The sequence below is a fragment of the Mastigoproctus giganteus genome, chromosome 4 (genome assembly GCF_048544385.1).
Source record: "Mastigoproctus giganteus isolate SK-2022 chromosome 4, ASM4854438v1, whole genome shotgun sequence".
NCBI lineage: Eukaryota > Metazoa > Arthropoda > Arachnida > Uropygi > Thelyphonidae > Mastigoproctus > Mastigoproctus giganteus.
In genome coordinates this window covers 99,392,800-99,411,006 of record NC_143578.1, presented here as the reverse complement: position 1 = coordinate 99,411,006, position 18,207 = coordinate 99,392,800, and the positions used below count along the sequence as shown (strand labels likewise).

Below are 18,207 nucleotides of genomic sequence, written 5' to 3'. Positions count from 1 at the left end.
AATTCTAGTAAACACTCACTTATGAAAGATGCGATACTTTAAACTTCATGATAAGTATGTTATAAGCTATACTACACGTATTGTGAAGTGCATGTATAGTAACTGCAATAAAGGATATGTGAAGAATAATATGCGAATGATACACAAAAAAATAAGGATGGGTTATATAAAGCATGATGATAAGACATCATCATCAGCAGCAATTACACTCTGTATATTACATCTTGTTTTATTACTTTTATATACAAAGTCACAAATATTTAGAAGAAAAATAAAATAAAATTAAGCTATTTTCTAACGTTCATTTAAAGAGCTGGTTCCTAACACAGTCCAATTATAAACCTAAACAATAATATAGATATTCAAGTTTTCCCAATATCCCAATATTAAAGTAATTTGAAGTGAGCCAACATTTTCTGGTACAAGTTTACAAAAGTGCCAGTCATATTTTCAAATTATCAGTACCATATGGCTCAGTACTAAAACAGTTGATATTCCTTTATTTGCTCAGAGCAGCTGAAGTTAGCAGGGTCCTCAACTGCAGTCATTCATTACACGAGGCCTGATAAATATTAATTCTACAAATAAGTGCTGTACTGGCAATACAAAGTCTGCTCTTTTAATATAGATGAAATAAATATAAAATTCCAGGATTATAAAATTCTTAACTGCGGCAAAAGCAATCAGTACAGTGTCTCTAGACAATTACGCATGGCTATGTTCAGTTACTGTTCAGAACAAGAATGGGGAAGGGAAAAGACCTTCAAAATAGAGCAGTGGCCACCATCTTCATTTCACAAAAAAGATACCTGAAACAAAAATAATATTATTATTATTAATTGATTCAAATAGACTGAACTAATAAAACAAACAAACAAAAAAAATTGGAATCAACTACTGGTTTATACTTTGAGATTAGCACAGAGCTATTCAAACCAGTGTGGAAAAGCCCACTCTTGGTGAATACGGTCAAATCTTCCATTCCCCCTCTCTTCTTTCCACTGAATACATATATATAAAATCAGAACTTTCTTTTAAAGTGCATCTATAATTAGTAGTATTTTAAAAATTCTCCTGTTAAATTTAGCATGAAAGCTCGTGGTTCATAAACTGTGGGTTTTCTATGGTGCATTTCATTAGAATGTACTGCCATGTCTAAACCGTATTTACAAGCAGACGACTTTAGATGATGAAACAGCAGCTACTTTGAAAGCCAAATAAATCAAACTAAGGTTCAACATGCTATTAAATATGTAGTGGCAATGATGATGGTAGCAGTGTTTTTATTTTCTATCTACAAAAGGATTTTTTTTTTTTTTTTTTGTGTGTGTGATAATGAATAATATGTAGATATAAATCACTCCTGCTTCAAATGGACAATCACCTCAAATATGACAAAATATCTATTTTGGTTATTTCTGCAAAATCATATATAATCTGCAGAAGAACCAGCAGCCAAGACTTTTGAGTAAGGTTATTTTATTTATTTTTTTTATCCATTCAGTGTTACTGAATAAATGTTTATCTACCAGCAGAGTTAAAGTCTAATTAGAAATCCAGTTGAAAACTTCTAGTGCTTATGTATTGTACTTACACTATCCTATCATAATATCTAATGTCAGCATTTCTAAGGTAAAGTCGCTTGATTTTGTGTTTGTTAGTTATTTGGTTTTTGGGAGCATTAGCAACTAAGGCCATATTGCTCCGGGATATGCGGTGGTCATTCCCTGACCTTTCTGAATCCTCTGTATTTGGTGGTGACGGGCTCGAATCCCGGTCTAACCAAGAAGCGTGTGCTAAGCACTGCTGCTCCTTCCCACCTGGCTATGGAAGCGCCTTTTTTTGATTTTGTGACAAAAGCAATTAAAAACTATGGTTATTTGTACAGTACACTGTTGAAATAACGGAACATTCAGAAAGTGCAAATAACGCGATTACCATATTTGTTTATGTTTACCATTTTGAAAGTGTATTCTGTACCGATGTCATGTTTTGTAATAATATCATGTATTATTTTAAATTAAAAAAATCTTTCACTATGGCTCCTAAAGTTAAACTTCATACAGAGAAGAAAAGATAAACATTAAAGCTTAGTGAAAAATTGTCTAAATGTGCATTGTCTAAATTGTGTGTTCTCTGGTCAATTTGTCTGTTTTGTTGGATGAAAAACCTCAGTTTTTCTGGGGGGGATTTTCTTTCCCCTCAAATCTATCTACACCTGAGACCAACTAACTCAGCCATGCATTGAGAAAAAAAAAAAAAAAAAAAAGCCCATAAAAGTTTCTTGCATCATTGACAAGATTTTAACTCAGGCCTTTTCCACCCAGCATGAGGAGGACAGTGATGATACCACTCTGCTACCAGCACAGGGCATAAGTAGGAATGTATTAATGGCAGAACATAACGTTGGATCATCAACATGTTTTTAAATCTCACTTTTTTTTTTTTTTTTTATTTAGCCTCATTATTTCTGCATTAAATATTTAAAAATAAAACTTTCTAGATAAAGGAAAAATCAAAATAACTTAAAACACCTTGAATCCCTGAAGGTGCCGTTATTCCAGAAGTGCACTGTATTCTGTTTATTTTCAATGTCAGAGATAAAGGAAACCAAGAAACAAAACTATAATAATAATAAAAAAAAGCCAACTACATTAATTCCAATTTTAGGATAAAATCAAGCAGGCAAATGCACACTGTACTATTTCTTCGCAATTGCTGTTTTCCACCAGTGTTCAACACCACAGCTGGCCAATGGTAGTACATAAATCCAAAGGGATTGGCAAGTATGCAAGATTTAAAATCAGCATATTTTTAAATGTTAAGGGAAAATTTTGAAGATGGGGTAGAAATACTTGTTTATCAATCATGTTTTATTATTTGGAAAAAGGGGTACAGGGCTGCAAAAACTTTGTGAAACTGGTATAAAGCATCTTAAACTTTAATTTAATACCTTACATATACTGTCATGTTTTGTTTCATAAGGCAAATTTTGGGGGTCTTTTCCAATGACTGCACTGTATTTCCAACTACTGTTTTAAGTGAAAGTTGGCCTTCAATTCTGTATTAAATCAGAAAATCAGCCAAGATAAATACCATACTTTATTGTGATTACTATTTTAATTTCCTTCAAGGCATAGAATTTGGCCAAAAACACATTTTAATTGAAAATACTATCAATTGTAAGAAAAAACTTTCACTAAATAAAAAGAAGCATACTTACTATAAAACATATAAGCCTGTTCATAATTCATTTTGGAAGGACATAACGTACATATGGCACTTCCACATCTTCACCATCAGCATCGTTACAACAAAGTTCAAATACAAGAGCTTTTACATGAGGTTCTATCCTTTTTTTTAGACACTCTTCTCACTACTTCTGACATTCTAAAAGTGTGACACATTAAGATAGTAAAGTGTGGAACAACTTTTATATACATTGAGTACACTGCAAGTTTGTATTCTTATTTATAGTCATTTACAAGTATGAGATTAAGTTTCATTTAAAATATTCTTAATATCTTAAATACACCAATGAAAAGTAAGAAAAGTAAATTTAGCTAGTCTTTTGTATATATCCAATTTAAAAATTGTAACTAGGAATTAATATAATTATGATTGCATAAGTCAGTGTTCTCCCCAGGACTTATCGAATGGGTGCACTACCCAGTGAATTTAACTGACTGCCTGGCTAAAATTTAAGCGATTCTGGCAGTACCGCATGGTACTGGTCACTGATCTCAATAAATATTAATTATGAGTATGAGATTGTAAAACAAGTATGAGATTAAGTTTCATTTAAAATATTCTTAATATCTTAAATACACCAATGAAAAGTAAGAAAAGTAAATTTAGCTAGTCTTTTGTATATATCCAATTTAAAAATTGTAACTAGGAATTAATATAATTATGATTGCATAAGTCAGTGTTCTCCCCAGGACTTATCGAATGGGTGCACTACCCAGTGAATTTAACTGACTGCCTGGCTAAAATTTAAGCGATTCTGGCAGTACCGCATGGTACTGGTCACTGATCTCAATAAATATTAATTCGAACATACTATGAAGTATTACACTTCCCCACCCAGCTGACAAAATTTTCTGGGGAATATTTTGTAAAATGTTTTGGGGAATATGCTGTAAAAGGGACAATGTCAGTTAACAATAAATATAAGAATCAGGTTTGTGTCATTATCCAGACAATACTAAATATAAGTATGATACTCTAACAGGGAGAGAGAGAGAGTTGTTATTTGGTTTTTAGGAGCATTAGCAACTAAGGCCATATTGCTCCGGGGATATGCGGTGGTCATTCCCTGACCTTTCTGCATCCTCCATATTTGGTGGCTCATGGGCTCTAACTCCGGTCTAATCAAGAAGCATGTGCTATGCACTGCTGCTCCTACCCACCTGGCTACAGAGGTGCTGGGGGGGGGTTTGGTAAAGCAGACAACGTCTATATACTAGACAGGAATCCTCGTAAGACAGGATTCAATGTCTCAGGGCACTGCTTTAATTCCAGAAAAACTATTGCAATTCTAAAAATTCAAATTATAATTACAAGTGATACATCAAACCCTTATTTAGATGGGTGAGTGTGTGTAGTTATTTGAAAGTGCCAAATGTCAACCAAGCAAATATTATACTTTAGCCATAGATGTAATTTTGCATTATTTTTATTTAAAAATAAAAAATTTAGTGGAGAAGTTATAATTGAACGACTGGGATTAAGGAAGAATAAACAAGTGACAACAAATTTGATTGTAATGATGGTTATTGTCAATATACATCAGGAATGTCTTTTGATTAAAATGCAATAAGCATGCTGCACATACATTATAAGCTACAGGAAACAGTGTGACATCAGTTTATTTTTTTTATGAGGGACATATGTTTATCTTTTGTCTGACTCCATCTATTTTATATTATTCACTATCCCATCTCCAAACAAATAAAATGAATAATATTTTTATTATGGTAGATAAAATTAGTATTTCCCCCATTTTACAATTAATATGAAATAAACCATGCAGCAGCAGCAGCAGCTGAATAGTATATATATGAGGTCATGCTGAAAGTAACAAGCCCCCACTCTTCCTCCCAAACCTCAAAGGCACAAAAAGAGCATCATTATACTTCCACAAAATCACCAGGAAAACTGCATTTTTGGAAGTGTTGGAGATTTTGAAAATACTGCTATGGTTTGTCTTTTAGCAATTCTTAACCACACTACTTCTTTGACCATATATAGTTCTCACAGAGCCTGAACTTGTTTTTTCTATGACTCAAAACAGTTGGCAGTCTGAGTGAACCAAGAGCAGGCTGTGTGCTCCCTCATCCCTTCCCAGCATGTGCTGGGAAGGGATGAGGGAGCACATCCCAGCCAAACTTTGCAATTGTCTTCACTGTCTGATAGCATGTTTCATCAGAGCTTTTCACAAAATATCAAAATTTCATTAAACCATATTCTATTAAACAGATCTATTATTTTTAGAAACATGAGCTGCATCTTCTGTTGAAATTAAAGATTATTTGTCAGGTCATTTTAAAAATTTGTCCTAAAAAGTGAGCACATCCCAGCCAAACTTTGCAATTGTCTTCACTACCTGATAACATGTTTCATCAGACGCTTTTTCACAAAATATCAAAATTTCATTAGCTGTTAGTAACGACCATATTCTATTAAACAGATCTATTTTTTTAGAAACATGAGCTGCATCTTCTGTTGAAATTAAAGATTGTTTGTCAGGTCATTTTAAAAATTTGTCCTAAAAAGTGAAAGGGTAGTGGTGAAGTATTAAACATTTCTGTTCTTAATGAATAACACTTCAAATAGTAGCCCACTAAGTTTCATGCAGTTACAATGTCTTTTAATTACAGGCCCTGATGTTATCAAAGTTGTGTGAATGAGGAAAAATGGACAAAATCAGTCACTGTGTAGTCATACAATATTTGGGGAGGGGGGACTAATGTCAAAGGCAATTAGCAAGAATATGGTCAAAATTGGGGAAGGATGCCCTCTTCTATTCTATGGTTAAGAAGTTGGCAGCAGAATTTAAATGACAGAGGGAGAGCCTGGAAGATGAAGTGTGCATGATCTGGTAACAAGTGATCAATGAGATAGAGTTCAGTACATTGCCAGCATCTCCGATGCATCAAAACACTTGTACCACACATCAACAGAGGTTCTCATTATGAAAATGGTGTCAACACAATGGGTCTCAAAAGTGTTGACAGCAGATCAAAACCACACGAGTTGTCAAGTAAACATTTGTGTCATTTATTAAGCAGATATAGCAAATTTCCTTGCATGGTTTGTGACCATGGATGAACTGCAAGTCCATCACTTTCATCCAAAAATAAAGGAGCAGTCCAAACAGTGGACCCCCCCCCCCCAAAGAAAGCCAAGTAATTCCTTCTGCTAGCAAGGTGATGGCATCAGATTTTGGGGATGCTGAGGGAGTGCTGCTAGTGGATCAGATTACCTGCAGAAGGACCAGACAGGCAGGCACAGGGGCATATTATACAGACCTTATGAGGTATTTGTACACAAAACCTGAGCAAAGGAGTCCTATTCCATCAGGACAGGAAGTCTGCTCACAAGCCTTTCACTGCCATAGCTGCACTGCATGTGTGCAGATTTTAAATCTTGGACCATCTCCCATATTCACCTGATTTAGTAACTGGACTTCCATGTTCCCCAATTTAATAAAAAAATCTGGCCGGCATCCATTTTCCCACTGACTGTGATGCCAGTGCATAGTGGATGCAGCTGAAATCAATGCATTGCAGCATTTGTGGCAAAAGTGTAGACTCCAAAGGGGACTATGCTAAAAAGTAACATGTTACCAGACTCGTCAAATAAACTTTTCATACTCAGGCCAAGTACTTTTCAAATGCACCTCATATCAGAAAGCACTTGATAATAAGTTGGGTGTGATGGTAGGGACACTGTCAAGGCTTGTCTTTTGTAAGGGCAGACGTGTTAGATAAGTGTCCAATATGTATTCTTGCAAGGAAAACTTTCACATGTCTGTTTATTGTTACTTGACTTCTACTGCTTTAGATCATTTGATATGAAACAGTTTGCTATTCAGCTGGTTCTGCCAAGTGCATAGCCACTCCTGTTAAGATGCTTGTTTTATGGCCAATATATAGGACCTGCAGGATGAGACATCTAAATTCGTTGGTTTTTTTTGCCTGTCTGATCAGCAAATTCATTGCCCGGGATCGCAACTGTCCCAGAATCCAGCAAAAGACTACTTTGCGTACTTTTCCCGAGTTCTGTCAATCGGGTTTGAATTTCAGGTATGAATGAGTGGCTAAAATCGCATTTAAATTGCAAGGCTTGTAAGTGCACTCAGTGAATATGACATTTTAAAAAGAGAAACTGAATTGTCTTTGTCATTCAGTGTAATAAAGATGGTGGAGAGTTCAACAGCACAACTGCTGCATTTCATAGGAAGTAATTCAGATGCTGTTGTTGGGTAAGATACTGCAGTGCCTACATATACAGGCAGATCTTGACTTTACGAGTTAATTTGTTCCTAGCGAGCGCCCGTAAAGCGGGAATTTATTTCCCATATATATAACGTTAAAAACAAGGGTTACATTATCAACAATGAAATTAGTTAACTAATTAGTTTGATTAAACAATGATTGATTTATCCAAAGAAATGAAAACGTAGCCTGTAAAATCAAGCAAATTATAATAATAGAAATTATTTATGACTTACAAATGTTAAAGAATGTTTATTCTTCATCATCATCATCATCGACTAAATGCTCACTTGATCACTCATTACTGGCTCGGCACTCGTTTGTTTGTTGCACAAGTAGTCTTTTTCAAAAATGCTTCAAGAGGCTCATGTTTCCAAGATAATCTTCTCTTTTCTTTATAAATTTCAATAGCATGCATAAGCATTTTTTAAGGGAACGCACAAATTGCAACTAACACGATTTGCGTGGAGTAACAAGTTTACAAATCTTAAAAAAAAAAAAAAAAAAGGAATGAAGAGAAGATTCTGAAAATTTATGTTTTTTATACGATTGAAGATTTCAGTAAAGGGTAAAAAAAACATAAAAAAAATTTCATCATAATAACATAAAAACCCACACAATTCCAGCTATCGGTATATTCACAAATGCAATAAAACAGTTTACTACCCGTTTATAATTGCTTGCAGTAACAGAAAAGTCCAATAAACCGGAAAGTGCAAATTGTTTTTATTTTATGGTCGTGACTTCCAGAAATGTGCTTTAGTAAAATATCACAAAGCCGTTCAAAATTGGTTCTTATAACAGAACATAGGATAATGATGAAACTGGTTTTTTTTTTTTTTTTTTTTTTTTTTTCCCTCAATGTAAACCCCAAATGAGAGGTATTAGAACCTATAGTACTTAGTACTGTGCTTGGGTTGGAAGTTGAGAAGACGAAAGAAGATATTTGTTAACATTGGACTTGAACTTCTGTAGACTGTAATTTTCAGGAAATACGTATGAAGGAAGGTTTTTCAGTAAAAAAGCAGTTGAATGAATAAACGAGGAAGATGAAAAGTTTGTTCTGTGAGTTTGAAGTTGGACAGTAAACGAATGTTGGCTGGTGGCGGCACGTGTTCGGACTGTTCTGAAAGAGAGAGAGCAGGAATTATAGAAGCCAATTCAGAAGAACAGTGCCCGTGAAAGTATCTGTAGTTGAATGAATAAATGAGGAAGATGAAAAGTTGGTTCTGTGAGTTTGAAGTTGGACAGTAAATTGATGTTGGCTGGTGGCGGCACGTGTTTGGACTGTTTTGAGAGAGAGCGGGAATTATAGAAGCCAATTCAGAAGAACAGTGCTGGTGGAAGTACCTGTGGAAAAGGCATGCAGCAGAAACAGTACATCTATGAGACACTGAGTGGAGAGACTCTGTTAGAGATGAATCATTAATTAACCTAACTGCACTCTTCTGAATGGAATCAAGAAGCCTGAGAAGTTTTGGGGGCAACACCCCAGATGTGGGAACAATATTTCATGGCAGGGCAGATTTGCGATTTATACAGTGATCAGCTGTTTTGAAGAAAAGTAACGCCGACAGCAAAAGAGAAAACCAAGTTTTTTATATGCATAGGAAGCAATATTTGTAATGTGCTTGTACCAACACTAAAGATAAGCATAGGAGCAGAAGAATCCTTTTTGCGAGTTATAAAACAAGACTGAGTTTTAGAAGGGTTGAAATCAACTAAGTTGTTTTTGCCACACTGGAGAATTACCTGAAGATCAGAATTTAAGGAATTGGTAGCAGAATTTTGAGAAGTTGAAGCTGATTGAGTAGGGCAAGGTTTCTCAAAATGGAAAGTGGAATGCAATGTGCTATCATCGGCAAAACTATGGATAGGATTTCCAGTCAATGAAAGAAGGTCATTAATATACAAGAGGAAAAGAGTGAGGGAACGAACTGAACCTCGGGGGACCGGCATTAGTGGAGAAGTTAGAAGACAGAGCCAGCTACTCTCAGAGAGCCAAACCCTCAGTGAACGATCAGAGAGAAAACTGGATAACCAGTTACTAAAAACAGTTGGCAAACCATAAGATGGAAGCTTGTTTAGAAGACCTTTATGCCAAACATAAAGGTCTTCTAAACAAGACCTTTATGTTTGGCATTAATGATCGAAAGCCTTTGAGATGTCAAGAGCAACTACTTGTGTTTCACCGAACCTGTCCATCGAGTTAGTCCATAAATGGGTAACATAAGCCGGAATATCACCAGTGGATCAACACTGATGGAATCTATACTGGCGATCGTTGATCAGACAGGTTTCTATGTAGTTTAAGAGTTGGCAGTTAATTGATTTCTATATTACTTTAGAAAGAGTAGAAGTAATTGCAATGGGACGATAATTGGATGGGAGGGATTCATCACCCTTTTTAGGAACTGGCTGGATATGAGCAAATTTCCAAGCAGAAGGAAAAACACCTTTGGAATAAGAAAGTGAAAAAAGGCGGCAAAGAATAGGAATAAGTTCAGGAGCACAGGTTTTGAGAACAAGTAGAGAAATACCATCGGGACCTGGACCTTTCTTAGCATCAAGATTTGTCAAAATCCTCCCGACATCCTTTTGATGGAAGACCACAGGAGGCATTGAATGGAGCGTGTTGGGAATGGTGGGAGGTGTTTTAACCAAGATCATTAATACATGAGTTGGAAGAAAAATGGGATGCTAGCAGGTCAGCTTTATCCTTGGCTGAAGTGAATACAGAACCATCTGGTTTGGACAGAGATGGGCAAAAGTTGCAGCCAATAGCTTTGGCAATAGACCAGAATGCTCAGCTACCATTAGGGCAAGACGCAAGTTTTATATTCTTAGCCTGTTCAAACTCTAGTTTGGACTGATTAATAACTGCTTTCAATTGTTGCAGGCTTTGGTGTAGACAGAAAATGAAACTGAAGAATTGGAAACAAGCCAATTACAATATGCAACATTCTTCTCTTGAACAGCCTTAGCACATTTATTGGAAAACCAAGGTTTAAATAAAGGACGAGATTTTAAAATGGAGTGTGGGATAAAGGATTCCATTCCTGCAAGAATAATTTCACTGACACGATCTGAGCAAATGTTGACATCAAAAGTTTTGAAACAGTAATCCAACCAAGGAAAAGAAGAAAAGAAATCTCGCAGGTCGTCCCATTTTGCATTCTTGTAATGCCAAAAACAACACGAGGTTGGGAATAGCCATGAGATAAAGGCTCCACTGGAGAAGAGACAGTCACCAAGTTGTGATCTGAGGTGCCTAAAGGATGACTCACTTTGACCGTGTACTTAGAAGGGTTGTTTGTGAGAAAAAGATCAAGAATGTTGGCTGTATGATTAGGATTGTCCGGTATTCTTGTAGGTAAATGAACATTAGTAATGTTCAAGGTCATTAGTAATTGCAAAAGCCACAGCATCTCGACCAGCTGGGTCGGTGCGACTAGAAAACGGAAACCAGCTGGAGTTTTGAACATTAAAATCACCAAGGAAAATTACCTCACTGTTAGGAAAGTTGGACTGGAGAAAGTCAAGTTGCAAAGAGAGGAAGTCAAAGAGCTCCAAGTGATTAGTGGAGTTGGGAGAACGGTAGAGAGAATAGATGAATATGACAAAATGAGGTAGAGAGAATTTAAGCCAGAGAAGATCAAAGAGAAGAGATTCCAAATTGCCAAGTCTCTGACAGGGTTGTTGTTTAAGGGCTTTACAGCACAAGGACAGCAAAGGCCATAATGCACCTAACTATGGTGATGTTAAATACATAGTTCTGTCTGTATAGAAATTATTCAAGTTTATATCGTGTTGTATAGTTTTATCTGTTTGAGGAAATCAAAAATTTTGGTCACATGTGGTGTGTCTGCTAGTAGGTCAGAAATGCTGAGAGAGGTATTCGTCGTGGGCAATGAGATAAACATAGCTTGTCGCTCAGTACTGTACTTCGGCCAATCAATAAGTAGATGGACAGTGAGCTGAGTGCTGCAGTTTGTACACAGTGTAACTAGTGGCTAGCCTGCGAACACCGTTTTAGAGCTGTACCCTTGAAATGTAAGGAATATTGGATCTCACCACGATGTAAATCATAACCTCAAAAGTCATCAATCATACTGCATGATGGAAGAGATAGGGAAGGGTTGACTGGAACTTAGCTCTAGAGACTAAACATGGGTTCCACCACTTCAAGCCTCGAATAAGCAAAGTGGTGGTATTGCACCGGTTGATGAGCGTCACCTACCACCTAGTACTGCCTGGTAACATAGAGGGGCGGCATTCATCCATGTGGTGTGGGCGCCACACCTCGACCCCTGCTTACGTTGGTTCACACCTGGGTGGTCACCCACCATGTACTGTTGCATGGAGGTTATACCCAGGATTACTAACAGTCCCACCATCGTGAAGGTGCAAGCAGAGGATTTGGCTGTCACAAACCGTCCGGACTTCGCCGAAATTGGGTCCACTTGACTTGAGTGTCACCCGAATCAGTTCCGTCAGCATTTTAGACTCCCAGGTAGCAAGTACAGCTTGTCTGGCATATCTGAGAGAATGTCTGTGACAACCTCATCCTTTAATTTTCAATAGACGCATTGGACATACTTCTACATTTCAAACCATCAAATTGTGCACACATAAAAGAGTTCAAGTGCGTTTAATGGTTTGAATTGGTAACTAATACAATTTACACTACAAAAACGACCTTCTAGGGAGTTATACAGCGAAAATTTGAACTTCTGAGGTCGTGGAATGAATTACCAAAAAACAATGTGTTATTGGGTTCCCATTATGATATTTTCCAATACAATGGTAATGGATTAATATTGTAAATCGGGGTACACTGTATTGTATACACGTGGTTTGAAATGCGGTATATATGAATGTTTAACATTCATTTTTTGCGATTAATGTTCATATTTTCGATTTTGTTGATACTTTATACTTGGAAAAAAAAAAACCCTCTTAAACCCGAGAACTCTTAAAGCGAAAACTCATAAATTGAGAACTGCCTGTATATCTGTATTATAACTGTTTATGTATATCTGTTCATATTGTGGATATTGTATTAGAGAGCATGCATTTGCATTACAGGTAAGTATGCAAACTGCCAAAAATAGTTATAGTATTGGACATATATGCCATAGAGGTGTTGTTACAGTGCTCAGTGAAAACTATATTTAGGTTTAATTCCCAGAATTGTATTATATCCTGCAATCTTATGCCAACTGGTTTATTTATTTGGTTTGTTTTTGTATAGACAATCCCAATGAAACACGAAAGAATGCCTGATTAGAAGACGGATTTTTGCAGCATAGTTTACCAACATCATCTTCTTATGGAGATGAAGCAGAGGTTTGTGTGTCTATGTATAAACTTTGTATAGGTGATGTTCTACAAGTTCCCAATGCAATACAAAGCATTATGATCACATGGGTTGAGCCACTTCAGAGCACCACAGTCCAGTTTAGGTCTAATCAGAGCTCAGTATAAATGTAGTAGGGTGCAACAGTCAGCACTCAATGTTATTGCAGACAGCACTACTCATTTTTAGATTTTACAGATAGACTGTATGAAGACATTTAATATAGTCTTGAAAGGCAAGTTTATTATCAAGAGTTAGTGCAAGAAGGCAGATAGATGCAGGTTTAAGAGATATTAGATTGTTTTCGAGCCTTATTTCAAGATCATGATGCATCTTACATTTTCTGCAGAAGAAAACTGCAGTTGTTTTTGTTTTGAGATTTCATATCCATTGTTCTTCAGAACTTTAATTTTTGTTAAAGTTCCGTATATACGGCATAGGTACAGACAATTTATTAACATAATTAAGAACACCGAATTTAAGATTGTTCCACAACCCATGAGTAAGCTCCATGCCATCTTGAAATATAGGGCATATGTAGTTCTTACCATGTAAGCTCACAATATTGTTTACACTATTTGTTTGTTATTTGGTTTTTAGGAGCATTAGCAACTAAGGCCATATTGCTCCAGGGATATGCGGTGGTCATTCCCTGACCTTTCCGCATCCTCCATATTTGGTGGTCATGGGCTCGAACCCCAGTCTAATCAAGAAGCGCGTGCTAAACACTGCTGCTCCTGCCCACCTGGCTACGGAGTTTACAATATTTCTTGTTGTGGGAGCAATTTATGTATGTTAGTTCACAAAATTTACTTTTGGTAAGGATATACAGCAGCATTTGGCATCAGTTAGGACGGGTGCCTCTGAGCTTGTTTCATGCAATCACTGGTGGACATGTGTTCCTTTTTAATGAATCGAAGGTTCTTAATAAACAGCAGGAATATTTTAAATTATTAATTGCCGAAACGTTAGAAATGAGATTAAATGTTAACTCTATTAATATTCACAGACCTTATAATATTTCGGACTTGTGGACGCTTACGCGCATGCATGAATAGTAATTCATACATTGGTTTATATAAATAATCTTGTGTCAGGTGTCGTTAATTTTATATAAAACAGGGGATATCATTTGCGAATCACTTTTGTACTTCTTGTGAACACGGTAACAAACTGAATAAGGTGGTTTCTTAAAAGAAGTTGGAAAGCAGTTTTAAAGTTTAATTTGTGTCAATTAATTTATTTGTCTCATTGTTTTTAGAATTTTTTGACAATTGTTTTTCATTTCTCATGACGGCTTGTCATGTTGGTTGGATTTTGGAGGTTGGTGGCCGCCGTCTTTCTGCAATTCTTTTCGATACCCTTGACGTGATATGAGAGTTGAAGGCATTATTTTAGTTAATAGCTATTTTAACTTTATTTATTTATGACTATGCATGGGGTGTAGGCAAGTTCATATTATAATCATTTGCGATTGAGTTTTGAGAGATTAACAGTCCTACTAAAAAGGTAGGAGGTTTTCACCTATAATTTAAGATTGAGTACTGCATACAGGGCTGGAGGCCTCATTTTAGGAAGGATGTAGATTTGCTTGAGCGTGTACAGAGAAGGGCAACAAGGTTGGTGAGAGGAATGAAGGGATCCTCCTACCAAGAGAGGCTTAAGTTCTGTAAATTGCAGCAGCTGGAGACTAGGCACCTGCGAGGTGATCTGATTGAGGTGTATAAGGCCTTGAATGGGTTGAGCACGCTGAATTCTAATGGGATTCTCCCACTCACTCAGATTACGAACCTAAGGGGGCATAAATTCAAATTGAGGAAAGAAAGTTGTAGCATAGATGTGCAGAAATTTGCCTTTAGCTAGCAGGTGATTAATTGCTGGAACAAATTTCCATCTGTTGTGGAAGTTGATAGCTTAACTAAATTCAAGGAGGAACTGGACAAACTTTTAGAGGGAATGGTTGTGTGAATTTTTTTCATGGCTGATGCTACATAAGCTCATAACACTTGCTTTCTTGCATCACATGCCACTATTACTAGATCAGGAACATTGTGGGTTTCTGCTGCATTTTTTGACTATTTAAAAACACAGGGCACCATTTACATGCCAGTGTTGAAACAATTTTAAAAAATAAAGCAATGTATAATGCCATGTAACATTATTTTCTCCAAATTATATATCTAACTATAATATATTCAAAAATATCTATTTAATATACCGATAGGTTGCACATTGCAACTTTATATTACATTGGTCACTCTCATAGGAGAAAGTAGATTGTGTTTGCTTTAAAATCTTAGTCATAGAAGACAAAGCTTTTTATCTTTAACTATTTATTGAGTTAAGAGCAATTAGACAACTGTCAGTTCATAGGTTGCCTGAGTATTATATTTTTCTAGAATACCCATCATAATGTAAAAGTTGACGCACAGCTTGGAAAACAATTAAAATTTTCATTGATGAAAATATAAAATTTATTTACAGGACTTGTCACTTGAATTTTTGGTGAACTGGCTATTCAAGCCACAGTATGCCAATGCCTGTTCTTATGGTACTTAGCTCATACAGTTTTGTTGTATATTGTGCATTTACACTCACTCTCTGCTTTATGAGCTCTGAAAAAATAAACTTGTCAGCAAAAAATTGTAGTGAAAATTGCACTCCCATTACTTTTAGTGAAAACCAAAAGTAATGGGAGTGCAATTTTCACTACTATTAGGCTATCATTCTTGGGGAGCTTAAAAATATCTCATCTATATTGTATATTCTGGTACATACTTATTTTTGCTATGAACATTTGTGCTTGATCCCAAACTCACTGCATAAGTCAACTCCCCCCCCCATTTACGGTCATGTTTTGCATCATGCATAGTAGTGCATTACATTAAAAACTATATTTAATTTGATCATTTCTGCCAATTCTTTTAATTTTTTACATCGTGACTGCAGATGGATTAAACTCAGATTTTAAAAGCAAAAATCATACAAGAGGTTTAGAGTGATATATGCAAGGCTAGATTTAACAAGGCACAGTTACTGGAAGGACTTTCGTAACTTATTTTAGGGTCTCTAACAATGCATGCCAAGTTTCCAGACTACCAAATATAGCAATGGTGATACAATGACAAATGCAGACTGCAGCTCAGTAAAGAAACAAGGAATGATATGAGACCTACAAATGAGTGCTTAGAATACAAGTATCATTAAACAGCAGCAAACAGCTGTTCTAACAGTGAAAATAAGCTCTTTGGTGAAAAAAAAAGATGTATGTAAATACATGTCTCATAAGCAAAAATTTGTATTGCAAGAGATGGATGTACAAGTGTAATCATTTAATGACCACACTTATACACTCATGAGATCAGTTAAGCAGACTTAATTGAAGATCTCTTCAATTGAGGCTGGTTAACTGATTTCAACCTGGGATCTTTCAAATGAGCAACAAATAGCAAATACATGATTTAGTCCTGCTCAACAGTGCAAAAAAATAACTTATACACTTACCTTAAGTCAAGTCTCTCTTCTTTCTTGGAATTTGGCATGAAGAATGAATACAACATACACACTCCTTGGGAAAGCATTGTGATCTCTAGGTTATATGTTTCCTGAAATTCATCCAACAATCCATTAAAGTTTCATAAATCGGAGAAAATATTCTAAAAGAATGTTACTTGTCTAAAAATGCAATATACAACTTTTTTTTGCTAATTACACTGGACTACTACATGATTGTTACTATCAGCTGTTTGCAGTCAATTTCCATGAATAGATTAACAAAAATTATTAAAATTTCACAATCATATCACAATTTCTACAAGTTTTAGTATTTATCCATAATACATTTATCTTGCTACAGTTTAGGGAAGTAGACATGGCAGTAATGTTGGGAGGGATAACACATTCAACCTTGTCTGTCTGTCTGCCTGCCTGCCTCCCCCCCTTCAGTAACAGAAAGTTCAGGTCTGAACACGTGTACAGTTTTATCTGTGTATCCTATTTGTGTAATTGTTTCAGGAAACTTATAGTATTACCAAACGTGCATATTCTGTGTACTTTGGTTGCAAGATTGGTGATTAGGGCAAACCTCTGGCTCCACATATGTGCTCTATTACTTGTGCCAAAAATCTGAGATGTGGCTAACAGGGAAAATTAAAAGTACGCCTTTTGCTGTCTCTACAGTGTTATGAGAAATGTACAATCATATTGCCAACTGTTATTATTGCATGGCAAAAATATCAGTGATATCTATAAAAAAGAAACCACAGCATCATCAAATATCCTAACATATCATCTGCAATAAGGCATTTTCTACATAATGAAAATCTGTTAAATTATGGACAAAGGAAGCAGCAATGGATACAGAAAGGATTCTTCTGCTACAAACTTTGGACTGTCTGCTTCAACAGATTTGGACTACAAACCAAAAAATTGTGTTGCACTTAATTAAGGAAGAGTGACTGACTTAGTTTATGATTTAAACTTTCCTAAAGAGTCATAAGAACTCTGTTTTACATTACAACAATGGAAGTTACTTGAAGCAGGAACTAATTACAATCACAGTATATTGAAAATGATACACAGGCAACCCCCATATAACACTGCACTTCTACAACACTGTTTCGCTCTAACCTGATGGATTGGAAATCCTCCCACAACATGGGAGGTACTTCTACAAGGTTTCACTCTAACACAGTTTTAAAATTGCTGGAAATCTCGCATAACATGGTATTTTTGAGCTTTTGTGCTGGGAAAACCCTCCTATTATGTTAGGTGTAATTTCAAACGTTTCCATTCCTTTTTGTGAATCCCTGCCGTTGACTCACTAGTCGTTATCACCTTCGTGATATTTTTCTAAAGCACATTTCTGGAGGTTACTACCATAAAACAAAAACAATTTGCAGTTTCCAGGTCTTTTCTGTTAGTGTAATCAATTATAAACGGGTAGTAAACTCCATCTTCTTGCATTTGCCATAGTACCGATAGCTGGAATTCTGTAGGTTTTCATGTTACGGTGAAATTGTTTCCCCTTCAATGAAATATTCAATCATATAAAAAACAAATTTTCAGAAACTCATTAATCCGTAACGTGTTTGTTGCAACTTGTGCGTGCTGTGTTCTTTGTTATTAATTGCTTATCATTTTTACTGTTTTTTTTTTTTTTTTTTTGTTGTAAAATTTAAAAGTCAGTGAACAGAAATATCCATTAGTACGTACACATTACTGTATGTATTAATTAAGCTATGTATGTAAGTGTAAATTTTTTTTTATTTTGCTAACTAGAAAATATTCTTCTGATTTTCAAGTATCATTTGAAGCAGGGGTCCACTGTATTTTGTTGGGAGATCC

General features: G+C 35.8%; 1 protein-coding gene across 1 annotated transcript in view; it reads right to left on the bottom strand.

The window, feature by feature from the left end:
* Positions 1-213: 213 nt before the first annotated feature.
* The window catches only part of LOC150086946 (ubiquitin-like modifier-activating enzyme 1), a 354,098-nt gene continuing 336,104 nt past the window's right edge, over positions 214-18,207 (bottom strand). The window contains 4 exon segments of the mRNA XM_090372833.1: positions 214-809; positions 3,224-3,352; positions 3,354-3,390; positions 16,366-16,466. Coding sequence (XP_090228959.1) covers positions 3,251-3,352; positions 3,354-3,390; positions 16,366-16,466 — 240 coding nt within the window. The 3' untranslated portion in view covers positions 214-809; positions 3,224-3,250.